The sequence below is a fragment of the Panulirus ornatus genome, chromosome 2, assembly GCF_036320965.1.
Source record: "Panulirus ornatus isolate Po-2019 chromosome 2, ASM3632096v1, whole genome shotgun sequence".
Lineage (NCBI taxonomy): Eukaryota > Metazoa > Arthropoda > Malacostraca > Decapoda > Palinuridae > Panulirus > Panulirus ornatus.
The window spans coordinates 14,709,688-14,723,592 of record NC_092225.1 but is presented as its reverse complement, the minus strand read 5'-3'; the positions used below and the strand labels follow the sequence as shown (position 1 = coordinate 14,723,592).

Genomic DNA, 13,905 nt, shown 5'->3' with positions numbered 1-13,905 from the left:
TACTTCTCCCACTCAATTGCATTTTTTCCCTGCAAAAATCGTCCAAATGCCTCTCTCTTCTCTTTCACTAATACTCTTACTTCTTCATCCCACCACTCACTACCCTTTCTAAGCAGCCCACCTCCCACTCTTCTCATGCCACAAGCATCTTTTGCGCAATCCATCACTGATTCCCTAAATACATCCTATTCCTCCCCCACTCCCCTTACTTCCATTGTTCTCACCTTTTTCCATTCTGTACACAGAATATATATATATATATATATATATATATATATATATATATATATATATATATGTATATATATGTATATATATATATATATATATATATTTTTTTTTTTTCATACTATTCGCCATTTCCCGCGATAGCGAGGTAGCATTAAGAACAGAGGACTGGGCCTTTGAGGGAATATCCTCACCTGGCCCCCTTCTCTGTTCCTTCTTTTGGAAAATAAAAAAAAAAAAAAAAAAAAAAAACGAGAGGGGAGGATTTCCAGCCCCCCCGCTCCCTTCCCCTTTAGTCGCATTCTACGACACGCAGGGAATACGTGGGAAGTATTCTTTCTCCCCTATCCCCAGGGATAATATATAGGAAGAGAGGAAAGTGATTGGTTCTCAGTGAATGTAGGTTTGCGGCAGAGGTGTGTGATGTCTCCATGGTTGTTTAATTAGTTTATGGATGGGGTTGTTAGGGAGGTGAATGCAAGAGTTTTGGAAAGAGGGGCAAGTATGAAGTCTGTTGGGGATGAGAGAGCTTGGGAAGTGAGTCAGTTGTTGTTCGCTGATGATACAGCGCTGGTGGCTGATTCATGTGAGAAACTGCAGAAGCTGGTGACTGAGTTTGGTAAAGTGTGTGAAAGAAGAAAGTTAAGAGTAAATGTGAATAAGATCAAAGTTATTAGGTACAGTAGGGTTGAGGGTCAAGTCAATTGGGAGGTGAGTTTGAATGGAGAAAAACTGGAGGAAGTGAAGTGTTTTAGATATCTGGGAGTGGATCTGGCAGCGGATGGAACAATGGAAGCGGAAGTGGATCATAGGGTGGGGGAGGGGGCGAAAATTCTGGGAGCCTTGAAGAATGTGTGGAAGTCGAGAACATTATCTCGGAAAGCAAAAATGGGTATGTTTGAAGGAATAGTTGTTCCAACAATGTTGTATGGTTGCGAGGCGTGGGCTATGGATAGAGTTGTGCGCAGGAGGATGGATGTGCTGGAAATGAGATGTTTGAGGACAATGTTTGGTGTGAGGTGGTTTGATCGAGTAAGTAACGAAAGGGTAAGGTGTGGAAATAAAAAGAGCGTGGTTGAGAGAGCAGAAGAGGGTGTTTTGAAATGGTTTGGGCACATGGAGAGAATGAGTGAGGAAAGATTGACCAAGAGGATATATGTGTCGGAGGTGGAGGGAACGAGGAGAAGAGGGAGACCAAATTGGAGGTGGAAAGATGGAGTGAAAAAGATTTTGTGTGATCGGGGCCTGAACATGCAGGAGGGTGAAAGGAGGGCAAGGAATAGAGTGAATTGGAGCGATGTGGTATACCGGGGTTGACGTGCTGTCAGTGGATTGAATCAGGGCATGTGAAGCGTCTAGGGTAGACCATGGAAAGCTGTGTAGGTATGTATATTTGCGTGTGTGGACGTATGTATATACATGTGTATGGGGGTGGGTTGGGCCATTTCTTTCGTCTGTTTCCTTGCGCTACCTCGCAAACGCGGGAGACAGCGACAAAGCAAAAAAAATATATATATATATATATATATATATTTTTTTTTTTTTTTTTATACTTTGTCGCTGTCTCCCGCGTTTGCAAGGTAGCGCAAGGAAACAGACGAAAGAAATGGCCCAACCCCCCCCCATACACATGTATATACATACGTCCACACACGCAAATATACATACCTACACAGCTTTCCATGGTCTACCCTAGACGCTTCACATGCCCTGATTCAATCCACTGACAGCACGTCAACCCCGGTATACCACATCGCTCCAATTCACTCTATTCCTTGCCCTCCTTTCACCCTCCTGCATGTTCAGGCCCCGATCACACAAAATCTTTTTCACTCCATCTTTCCACCTCCAATTTGGTCTCCCTCTTCTCCTCGTTCCCTCCACCTCCGACACATATATCCTCTTGGTCAATCTTTCCTCACTCATTCTCTCCATGTGCCCAAACCATTTCAAAACACCCTCTTCTGCTCTCTCAACCACGCTCTTTTTATTTCCACACCTTACCCTTTCGTTACTTATTCGATCAAACCACCTCACACCAAACATTGTCCTCAAACATCTCATTTCCAGCACATCCATCCTCCTGCGCACAACTCTGTATAAACGTCCATACATGCACTTATACATACATACAAATATTAACACATATACATACACATACATATATACACATTCATACTTGCTTGCCTTCTTCCATTCCTGGCGCTACCCCACCCCACAGGAAACAACATCACTACCCCCTGCTTCAGCAAGGTAGCATAAGGAAAACAGACAAAAAAAGGCCACTTTGATTCACACTCAGTCTCTAGCTGTCATGTGTAATGCACCAAAACCACAGCTCACAATCCACATCTCAGGCCCCACAGGCCCTGGATGTTTCACATTCCTTGGTTCATTCCATTGACGACACATTGACCCCAATATACCACGTTCCAATTCACTATTCTGTGCATGTCTTTCACCCTCCTGCATGTTCAGACCCTGATCACTCAAAATCTTTTTCACTTGATCCTTGTGTCTCCAATTTGGTCTACTGGTTCTCTGTATTCCCTCCACTTTTGATACATATAACGTCTTGTCAACCCTTCTCACTCATCCTCCTCCACATCTTGCAACCATATAATATCATTGGAAATACTGTTCCTTTAGACATAACTATCTTAACCCTCCATGATAACTCTTTCTTTCCACTAATTCTTCATTGCTTCCAGAACCTTTGCCCCCTCCTCATCCCTAAGACTCACTTCCGCTCCATGGTTCCATTCACTGCCAAGCCCACTCCTAGACATCTGAAACACTTCATTTCCTCCAGTTTTTCTCCATTCAAACTTACTTATCCCTCAACACTACTGAACTTTATTAACCTCGCTTTTATTTACATATACCTTTAACACAAGCTTTTCCCAAACTCATTTGCCAGTTTCTGCAGTTTCTTAATCAGTGACCAGTGCAGTATCACTGGCATACAACTGACTCACTTCCCAGGTCCTCTCATCCTCAATAGACTGCATACTCGCCCCTCTCTCCAAGACTCTTACATTCACCCACCTCACCACCACATCCATATCAAATTAAACAAGCATGGTGATATCGAAAACCCATCACGGACTGACCTTCACTGGGAACCATCCACTCTTCTCTCTTCCTACTCAGTAATTAGCCTTACTCTTGATAAAAACTCACTTTCCCAACACCATATATTCTTAAGACCTTCAGCTAAGCATCTCCATCAACCTTGTCACATGCCTTCACCAATTCCATAAATGCCACATACAAATCCATCCATTTTTTAAGGATTTCTCACATTTTTCATAGCAAACACCTGACCTACACACTCTTCCACTTCTGAAACCAAACTGCTGCTTTCCAATCTGATGCTCTATACATGCCTTCACCCTTTCAATCAACTTACTAGGTATACTCAACAAACTTATACCTCTATAGTTTGAACACTCACGTTTATCCCCTTTGCCTTTATACAGTGACACTATACATTCACTCTGCCATTCCTCAGGCACTTCACCATCCATACATACACTGAATAACCTTACCAATCAATCAACAACACAGTCACCCCCTTTCTTGATAAATTCCAAGCTGCCTTGCCGTATTTCATCTTATGCAAGGCTTCCACTTCTCTCGTCACCTATGACTTTCTCACTTTGCATTCCACATCAAACAAAACACCCTACAACTGCCACTCTGTCATCAAACATTTCTTCAAAATACTTGTTCTGTCTCCTCACTTCATCACTACCTTTTATCACTTCCCCATTTGCCCCTTTCACCAACATTCCCATTGGTTCTCATCTTTCACCCATTATTTACCTGCATCCAAAACTTTTTATTCTCCCTTAAAGTTTCATGATACTTTTTCACCCCAGCTCTCATTTACCCACTTTTTAAACCTCTGCTGCTTTCTCTTATAGATCTCCTAATAAATTGCATTCCTTCCTTCTATGTACCACCCAAATGCCTCTCTTTTCTCTTTTGCTACCAACTTTACTTCATTTCACCACTAACTACCTTTTCAAATCTGCCCACCTCACTTGATTTGCTTTCACCTTTTGCCATTTTACACTTGATCTCTGCTAGTATTTCTTCTTTCTATGGTATATTGCTCCATATATTTCCTTGCATCATACAGTAGACCATGTGCTTCACTCCTAAAATTTTACTTGTAAAATATTTCTAAATTAATTCAGATGTTACCACTGTTTACCATACAACATAATACAATTTACTTCCTAAAATATACATCATAAGCTTTCCACTTCTTGTTGAGAAATGTCACTGTATCACACAAATAAGTACAGGAGAATAAACCCTCTACTTGGAAAGACTAAAAATGCTTTCTTTAAGTTTTTAACATCCATCTATAAACCTTAGCATACCATCAATATGCTGCTCTACACACATATCTCATAAATAGTATGCAAATGAAACAAAAATAATATTTAAAGTTTATTCAAAAATGTCTTATCTCTACTTCAGTGTATGATATTGGCTATTCATATCAAAGGCTAGATTAATAGATACAACCACCGAGGTTTGCCACTGCAGGACTTGTCCATACAACTTCAGTGCCAATGAGGTGAGCTATATCTATGGTGTCCCCCTGCACTGCTTACATTGCCATTACTGGATTCATACTGAACTTGTGAGCTTTACTAAACAGTAACATCTCTGCTTCAGCGATAAAATATGAATCACACCAAACAGATAGGTTTCATACAAGTTATGCCTGAAGGTTAAGAATTTAAAAAAATAATCAGGATTTAAATCTATTGTTGTACAAGCTCTTGAAAATTTTTGATACTGTTTAAGAATAATGCACCAATATATAAATTTTCCTTAATAAAACTAATCAAAAACAGCTGGCTGACAATTCTAGGTGCTTAAAGTATTTTTGATTTGGGATTCCTTGAAAGTAATTTCCTCTGAAATGTACTGTGCAGATATGAATTATCATAGAAACACACCTGAAAAAAGAAAAAAATATATCTATATATTTTGTTGAACTAAGAACAATACAAAGGGAAGTTTAGTACAGGATATGCATAACAGAAAGTATACTACACTCCTTTAAATATTTACTGATCAAAAGAAAGCACCCAAGAACCCTCTTAAGTTATTTACACAGGCAAGGAAATCTCAGCAATTCTCTCCTGAGATGTTAAGTAAGCATGTACAGGAAGACATGGGAGGACAGTGAAAGAGGAAGGCTGTTGCATAGGCACTGGCAGCACATACAATCTCGAAAAAGCAAGAAAGCATTGTTGTATAGGCTAAATCTTGGTAATGTCCTCTTAATTTTACTCCAAAAAAAAATTATCACCACAATTCAAGATGAAATGATAAAATAATAAAATCACCCCTTTAACATCAAAACAAAGCATTTTTGTTTCAAATATGACTTTAGAGAATTTATGTATATATTTCCAAGAGATTATCTTGCATACAGGCACTTAAATATATATCCAAATTTACGGAGCATGAGAACACAGGGTCACTATTCTGAATATTGCATGAACACAATGAGAATTAAAAATGCTCGGAAGACCTGCATAGGAACAAAAAATATTTTGCATATTTCCTTCCCCCTGCCAAAACAAGAAACATATATATATATATAAACATTAAAACCAGATCTAAACAATTGTATCAGATCTTCTCTGGGCATCAAACTGTACAACACTAAAAGGGGATCTATACTTAGCAAGTATGAATACAAATTTCAATATTCAAAATAGACTACCCATTAACCAACATATATTTACATTTATAACAATGCTTAGCCTTACTTTACCATTCAGAGCATTACATGTGTAAAAATCTGTTTTTTTTATCTATATGAATTGAGAGAGATGTAAGGCTTCAGGAAACAAAATACCCCAGTACAATGAAATCATTGTGCTGTTTTCATGAAGATCTCAATAATATGCAGCTACTCAAACCTAAGACTCAAGTCAATGAAAATCAGGAATGAAGGTATGATAGCAAAATTTCAAGATATGAAATACTCTAGAAATATGTTATTTGCATGGTCCAGCACCATCTGAAATGGTCCATATCACATTGTTCGTACTAAGTCGAGTAGTATTGCATGTTACTTGTTTTAGTTCCTCACTTTTCAAAAACAATTAATACCAATCAATATGGTATGTGATAACTAATGATTCATTGTAACCATTTAAATTTCACATAAAGTACACCACATAAAATACATAACATTTGCTGTAACATACATTCATACATACATACATACATATACATATATATATATATATATATATATATATATATATATATATATATATATATATACCTAATTAATCCAAGGATCTTATATCAAAATAATGTTATGAAGTTATCAAGATTTTGAATAAGGAGGTCCTAGATTATATAGGCTTAATAATAAAGTTCTACAATTAGCTATCCACATACCTCTTTAAAGAGATTGATTATTAAATATCAAGAGAAAGTGAATTCTCTAGATCTTGAAACTGAAAGTTTATCATACTTTGTCAGTTAACTAAATATTTTATAATCCCTGTTACAAAGCACATAACTGTGTAACTTAAGCCTCTAAGATGTAGGCAAAGAACTTAGGAGTTGACCTTTACAGAAAAAGCAGAAGAGTTTGTGTTGGTACTATGGCATGTTTACAAATTCTCAAACTGATCCACTCGTCGTTTTGTGTTGCCTTTGCGAATTTCCCTCAGTGTCTTGTATTTGTCTCGTCCCTGCCGTACATTCTCCTTGTGGATCTTATCCATTGTCGTCTCCTTCTCAGTGTCCCGCGTAGATTCCAGGTCATGTTTCAATGCCTGAAAGAAAAAGGTACTCATGATTTTTTCAAAAATGAACCAAGGATAAGAAATGAATGTTTATGGGTTTGTTCACCCAACAGAGGAGTGATGTTCAAGGCTGAAAACCAAATTTCTCGACTTCAGACCTTTCACACACTCACATATGGGGAAAAGAAGAAATTTTCTTCTTAAGCTGGCTTTCCTAAAACCATACAAGGAAGGCCAGCTAGATCGAATCTGAGGTCTCATCTAATGAGTCAGTCAAATGATTACTTGACTCTTTGGCTGTTAAATCAATTTCCAGCTGAATCCCTAAGGTGTGTTAATTCTCCAGAAAAATATGAAAATGGTAATTAATCCCTTTTCTATTAATCTTCATCTTGACCAAACCATGAAGTTTAATATTTCTTAAAACCAGTAATTCTCGCACCCTTCAAAGCAAACATCTGGTTCACATATCCTCAATCACTCCTGAAGCCATTACTACTCCTCCTGTCTGATGATCTACATATGCCACAACCCACTCAATTGCCATTCTCCATATGTAACCTTATGTGGAATGCTAAACAGACTTATACCAATGCAATCCATGCACTCCCTTACCTTTATAAAAAGGCATGAAAAATTATGAAGAACTGACATAACAGGAACATAACTGTCAGTACAGCAGGAAAGGGGAACAAGTATATGGCAGAATAAGAAAGTAAAAAGAGGGAAGTACGAGGACCAAAAAATCTCTCAACGAATGAAAAGCTAGGGGCATGTATGGAATAATGAATGAGATGGTGTATAGTCTCATGAAACTACTATACTGTGGACCTAGAATGCGTGTATGAAAGCATGCTTTGAGAAGGAAATGGGATTAAAGGTGAATGTAAGAATTATAAGGTCATAAGGGAATAAGTTGCTGTAACACAGTTGGCAAGGTAAATGGTAGGATAGTGACTGTGTGGAACAAGGTAGGTTTCAGAAGGACACAAGTAGTAAATCATATTCTGACAAAAGTAAAGAAGGTAACTTTAGAAAGAGAGCAAGCAGCATTCATGAATGAGAAAAGGTTTACTATAAGGCAAACAGGAAGACATTTGGTTTCAATGTCTTATTACAAGGTGTACATGGAAAAATGCTAAATACTGTAAAAGCCTTTACAATGGAATTCATGGTTGTATGCAAGAAAGTTGGGGGTATGAGTGAATAAGCGGTCTGAATATGCATGAGAGTGTATAAGGATCATATGATGTTGCTATTATTATATATTGCCCTTATGGTTAAGGCACTGCATGAGATAAAAGCTGGATGTTTTTTTCCACAGAGAAACAGTAGAAGTTGCTGTATACATATGACACTGGCATTAGCTACATCAAAGGGAGAGTTGGCCAGAATGGTGAGCTGGTATGTGAAGAAGTATGCTGAAAGTGCTTATGAATTAAAGAAAATATGCTAGTTTTTGAAAAAGGAAGGGCTGGTCAGTTTGTTCAAGGTCAATCTGGGTGGTTGAGGACAGTAAGTTAAGGAGTGAGTTTAGTATGGATGGTAAGGGAAAACTTTATTTATCATGACTGAGTCATGTGAGAGAGATATATCTGATCACACTGAAAGCTATAGCAAATGGAAAAAACTTGAGTGAAGTGTGCAAGAAGTTTAGACATGGATGTAAAACTCATGCATGTACAGTTCAGAACAAGCAAAAATTAAAGCAGTATATGGAAAATTTGCAAAGTGTACTTGAAATTGAGAGGATGGGCACAATGTAATGTAAAAAGGTCATGTGGTGTGAGGAAGTCATAAGAAAGGCACATATATGAAAGTCTCTAAAGATAAGATCATATAGGACATTTGGGAGATGACAGGCTGGTCAAGAGTGTATACTATAGAACTAGAAGTAGAGATGGAGAGACAGACAAAAAATAACAGACAGACAGATGTAGCGAGGTAAATGACTGGGGATATTTCAGATAAAAATGTTGTGGATCAAATGCAATTATAGAATTTTGTGAATGAAAGTGGGTGAATTTAGGTACTGGTTTCACTGATGAATCAATTTAGTGCGTCAAGAGAAAATGTAAGAAGTACTTTATTAAGCATGGCAGTTTCAAGTTCACTTCAACAAACTTGGGAAAAATGTGTGTGTGTGTGTGTGTGTGTGTGTTTTGCAGAGGCTGTATGTACAGTCTCCCAAAAAAGTCCTGGTCCCTGGGCTTGAAGTCTCTAATAATCTACAACTGGCTGACCAAGATTAAAACGACTTCGCTGCCACCCTGATACTCAGTTGGCCAATTGTAGATTATTAGAAACTGAGGCCTGGGGGTCCAATACACTTTTCAGAGAGTGTACCTATGAACTGGGATTGAAGTGACAGTAGATGAATACCCAGATGGTGAACCATAAGCACAAACCTGATGTGACTGTAGGAAAAGGCATATTTCATAAAACTAAAAAGACAGAGCCCAATATATACACATCAAAAGACCTATCAAACCTTTGATTTATTCATTCACTTTTGCTTACCTTAAGCTGATTTTGTAATCGCTCATTTCGCTCAGCTAGGGTCCTCCTCTCCTCAATGGGATCCTCCATTGGCTCATCACTAGTGTAAAGTTCCTTAGAGATGTCACCATTTGGAATATCATCATTCTCCTCTGTACCCTCCTGTTCAGCAACATGATGATGCTGAGGTGTTGATGTTGCAGCAATCAAAGCAGCAGTGGCTTCTTCTTGCTTACGACGTACCTCCTCAACTTCCATCTACAGATGGAAATGGAAAGAAAGGTTAAACATTTTAAAAACTCGGGAAACTTTGCATGAAAAACATTAAACCGAGTGATCTGGTTTTAACCAAAAGTTTTAAATATTTACAAAATACTTCAAAACATTTAAAGAAAAATTAAATGACTTTTAGAGGAATAAATCAATGACTTGTAAAAATACATTCCACATGTGCACATGATTTACCTACAGAGAAATATGCAATAAAAAAAAACGTTCTAAAAAACATTTCACAATTCACTGGATTCTCTACAACATTTCAACTTTTATTTTTTGTGTGTGTTTGTAGTGTGATTACCTATCTGTACAGTATGAGGAAGGGATTTCACATTCATGGAATCCTAGATCTTGAACTTTACCTTCTGTATACTGCCACCATTCACTATCTCATCACTAAGCCTGTTCCAATCATCCACAAACCTAATACTGTACTTCTCTTAAATCTTATGTAATAAGCTTTTCAAGTTTTTTTGTTATGTCCTATGTAGCTCTGTCACAACTCATGAGGGAGACATCAATAATGATGTCACCCAGTTTATTTAGATTTTTTTTTTTTATAAAGGGGAACCAATATAAAGTATTACACTTACAGAAAGAGGACTACTGTATTCCATTATTACTCTAAAAAGATAAAATATAATCCTCCCTGGTACAAGTAAAATAAAAGGTAAGGAAACTTCAAATTCTGTACTGTAGCATGAGGGCCTTCATGGATTACACAGCTTTTCTGGCACTGTTTTTGCACATGACGACTTAGTTCCTATGCTTGAGTGAGGGGGGGTATTCCAACAATGGATGATCAGAACAGGCACCTGGAGTGGTTTTAATAATTGAATAACCATGCATTTCATGCTTAACTAAAAAAGTTTTTCCTTCTCTAATCTAGAACTTTATCATTCTCATTTTTTTTTTATCACTGTCCTGTTATTCTGGGGTTTAGCTTTCAATGTGCAATGAATGTCTGAATATAAATGAACAGACAGACACTATTCCACAAACTAAAGAAGCAAAATATGAGTTATTTGCATTCACATAAAAAGTGCAATGCCATATGGAACCATGACTGGAAGCATTGTAAGACTTTTCTCTGTTATAGTAAACTGTTAGCATAATTATTTTCATTTCTTATCCAAGGTTTAATCAGGTTACATATGATGAAAGGGTCAAACCTTTAGTTATACATGCTTTTGACACCTTCAATCCAAACCATCACACTAGTTACCTTACCACCTATGCCTACACGTGGCTTTCCGTCACACAGCTCTTGCTTCAGCATCTTACAAAAATTTTCATTATAAGTAAGAAAAACTGTCATCAAATAAATAAATCTTATTAACTAAATTGTATCACAATGGTCATTAGTTTTTCATGACATGCACCCATTTAACTATCAATCTTCTTCATTAATAATCAAATATCTAGCTTTAATGAGGTAGCATATAAAACAATTGCCTCAATTGTATACATTCAATCTCTGGCTGTCATTTATAAAGCACATAACCAGAGACAACACCCACAGCCATGTACCACAGACTACTTCAAAATCTACCGAATCATTTCATATGTCCTGGTTCAGCCCAGTGACATCATGTCACTTCAGCACTCAAACTCTTTCTATCTGATGCACCTCTTGCTCTCTTGAATGTTTAGGCTCGAACACCTCAGACTCCCTCATACCATCTTTCCCTTTTCTTGGTCTCCTGTTCCCCTTTGCTTCCATCACTTCTGACAAACAATTCCTCTTTCTCAGCCCTTCTTCATTTGGCCTTTCCACATGTGTGAACCATTTCTGCATATCCTGGTAGGCCCTCTCCATCAGAATAAGCTCACAACCACATCTCTTTCTAACGTTAATTTCTTGCATGATCAACCTGACTTGTGCCACATACCATCCTCCAGCCCATTCATGGTTTTCCTTTCCTTTGCATTCAAGGTTAAGACTCTCATCAATACAATACTGCTGGGTCTATCATGTGTTTTCATCATATCCATACATGGCAAATACCATTTGCATTTTTGTCTCCAAGTACTACACAGCAAACACAAAGTCCACCAATCTTCTACCTCTCCTGCATTTATATTACTCGACCACTATCCAAATCAACTACTCTTTACATGACACCAACTGCTCTATCACCATTCACTTATACCCCTTTCCAATTTTACCCAGTACCTCAATAATTTGAACAAGCATTTTTTGGCACCATAAATGCACTTCAAATGTCCTCAGAGATCTTAGGCTATACATATACTGAATGGCTCAAATAAAAAAATACATTCAACGCTGCATTTAAAATGCTCTTACACAATCCCAGTCAACTACAGTACCATTCACACTTATACCCCTTTCCAGGTTTACTCAAGATACTTGTACCTTGATAATTTTGAAATCTAATTTTCCTCCCACCTGCCTGGGGCACCATACATGCACTTCACAAGTCCTTAGACATTCTGTGCTATACACATACCGAACAGCTTAAATAAAAAATAAATTCAACCCCTACCTTGAGAAACTAGACTCCAACCTCATCCATTCCTGATGCCTTCTCATATTTCATCTTCCGCAAGGTTTTAACTACCCCTCTACTTACTATCCCATTCTCTTGGAATTATTTAAGTTCTTCGGTACCTCACCATGGCCCCAACATACATTGAAAAGCCTGACTTACCAATCAGCAACACCTAGTCACCTAATATCTTGAGAGAGAACTACAATCTCATTCACACCTGATGTTTCCCCAAATTTTATCTGCAGTTTTCACTATCTTCTCTATTATCACTATCCCATTCTCCATGATTCTCAAACTGCATGCTACCTTGTCCTAAAAACAATATATGCATCCCACCACTTAACTACTTTAGCAGTTCTTTAAACTACTCAGTCCATTTCTTCCACATATCTTTGTTATTACTTCAAATATGCTCTCCTTATGGTTCTCTTCATCCTGTTCACTTCCAAACTATATTCTTGATCTCTGAAGTTCACCAATACTCACTCTCCCAATCTCTCATTTGGCCTCTTTTTCAACTCTCACCCCTTTCTCTTGACTTCCTGCCTTGTCTTGTAATCCTTCCAGTCACATGTATTCCTTCCCTTACGATACCATATATCCCTTTTCTTTTCATACATTATCTGATTTCCTCACTCCACCACCACTTATTACCCTTTCTCATACATTCAAATCCCAGATATTTCGCATACTTCAGCACAGCTTCCCTAATAATTTGCACTCAACTTCTACAACCCAATTTCATTAACCCTCATTTTTTTTCATACATGATCACCATTTCTCGTGTTAGTGAGGTAGCACCAGGAACAGACACAGAAAGTTAGCATTCCCTTATCAATTCTCTGACTATCATGTGCAATGCTCCAAAACTACAGCTCCCTATCCACAACTCAGCCTCACAGACCCTTTCCATGGTTTACCCCAGCTGTCTCATGCCCTGGTTCAGTCCATTGGTAGCACATTAACCCTGTACATCACACTGTTCCAATTCACTCTATCTCATGCATGCTTTTCATCCTCCAGCATATTCATATCCTTATCACTCAAAATCTTTTTCACTGCATTGTTTCATCTTTAATTTGGTATCCCCCTTCTTGTTCCCTCCATTCTGGCTAACATATATCCATTTTGTTAGCCTTTCCTCACTAATTCTCTCCATATGTTACAACCATTCCAGCAAACAATCTTCAGGTCTCTCAACTACACCTCTCTCATACCCTTATACTTAAATCAAACCAACTCACACCACTTACTGTTCACAAAAATTTCATTTCCAACATTCCACCTTCATCAGCACATAGACCATACCTCACATCCATATAACATTGTCAGAACTACTGTACCTTCAAACACAACCATTTTTGCCCTCCCAGACCTCTCTTTCTATACATTCTTCCATGGTTCCACTTGCTGCCATGTCCATTCCCAGGTATCTAAAACACTACCTTCCTCTAATTTTTCTCCATTCAAACTCTAATCCTAACTAAATTGACCTTCAACCCTGTACACTATGCAATTTCTCAATTCTCTCTCCTGGTGTCTCTCAACACAACACTTTCAAGTTTCCTAATTTAAAACTCTCTTCTGCC

At 37.8% G+C, this 13,905-nt stretch overlaps 1 protein-coding gene across 14 annotated transcripts in view; it reads right to left on the bottom strand.

Annotated features, from left to right (window-relative positions):
- Positions 1-4,679: 4,679 nt before the first annotated feature.
- The window catches only part of LOC139753496 (moesin/ezrin/radixin homolog 1-like), a 204,117-nt gene continuing 194,891 nt past the window's right edge, over positions 4,680-13,905 (bottom strand). For 5 of the 14 annotated variants that reach the window (XM_071670132.1, XM_071670142.1, XM_071670153.1 and 2 more), the window contains exons 9-11: positions 11,029-11,082; positions 9,549-9,785; positions 4,680-7,058 (exon numbers count right to left, since the gene is read on the bottom strand). In XM_071670132.1, the coding sequence (XP_071526233.1) occupies positions 6,894-7,058; positions 9,549-9,785; positions 11,029-11,082 (456 nt within the window). In that variant the 3' untranslated portion in view covers positions 4,680-6,893. The remainder of the gene's footprint in view (positions 7,059-9,548; positions 9,786-11,028; positions 11,083-13,905) is intronic. The other 9 variants (XM_071670177.1, XM_071670185.1, XM_071670192.1 and 6 more) reach the window with 3 other exon arrangements.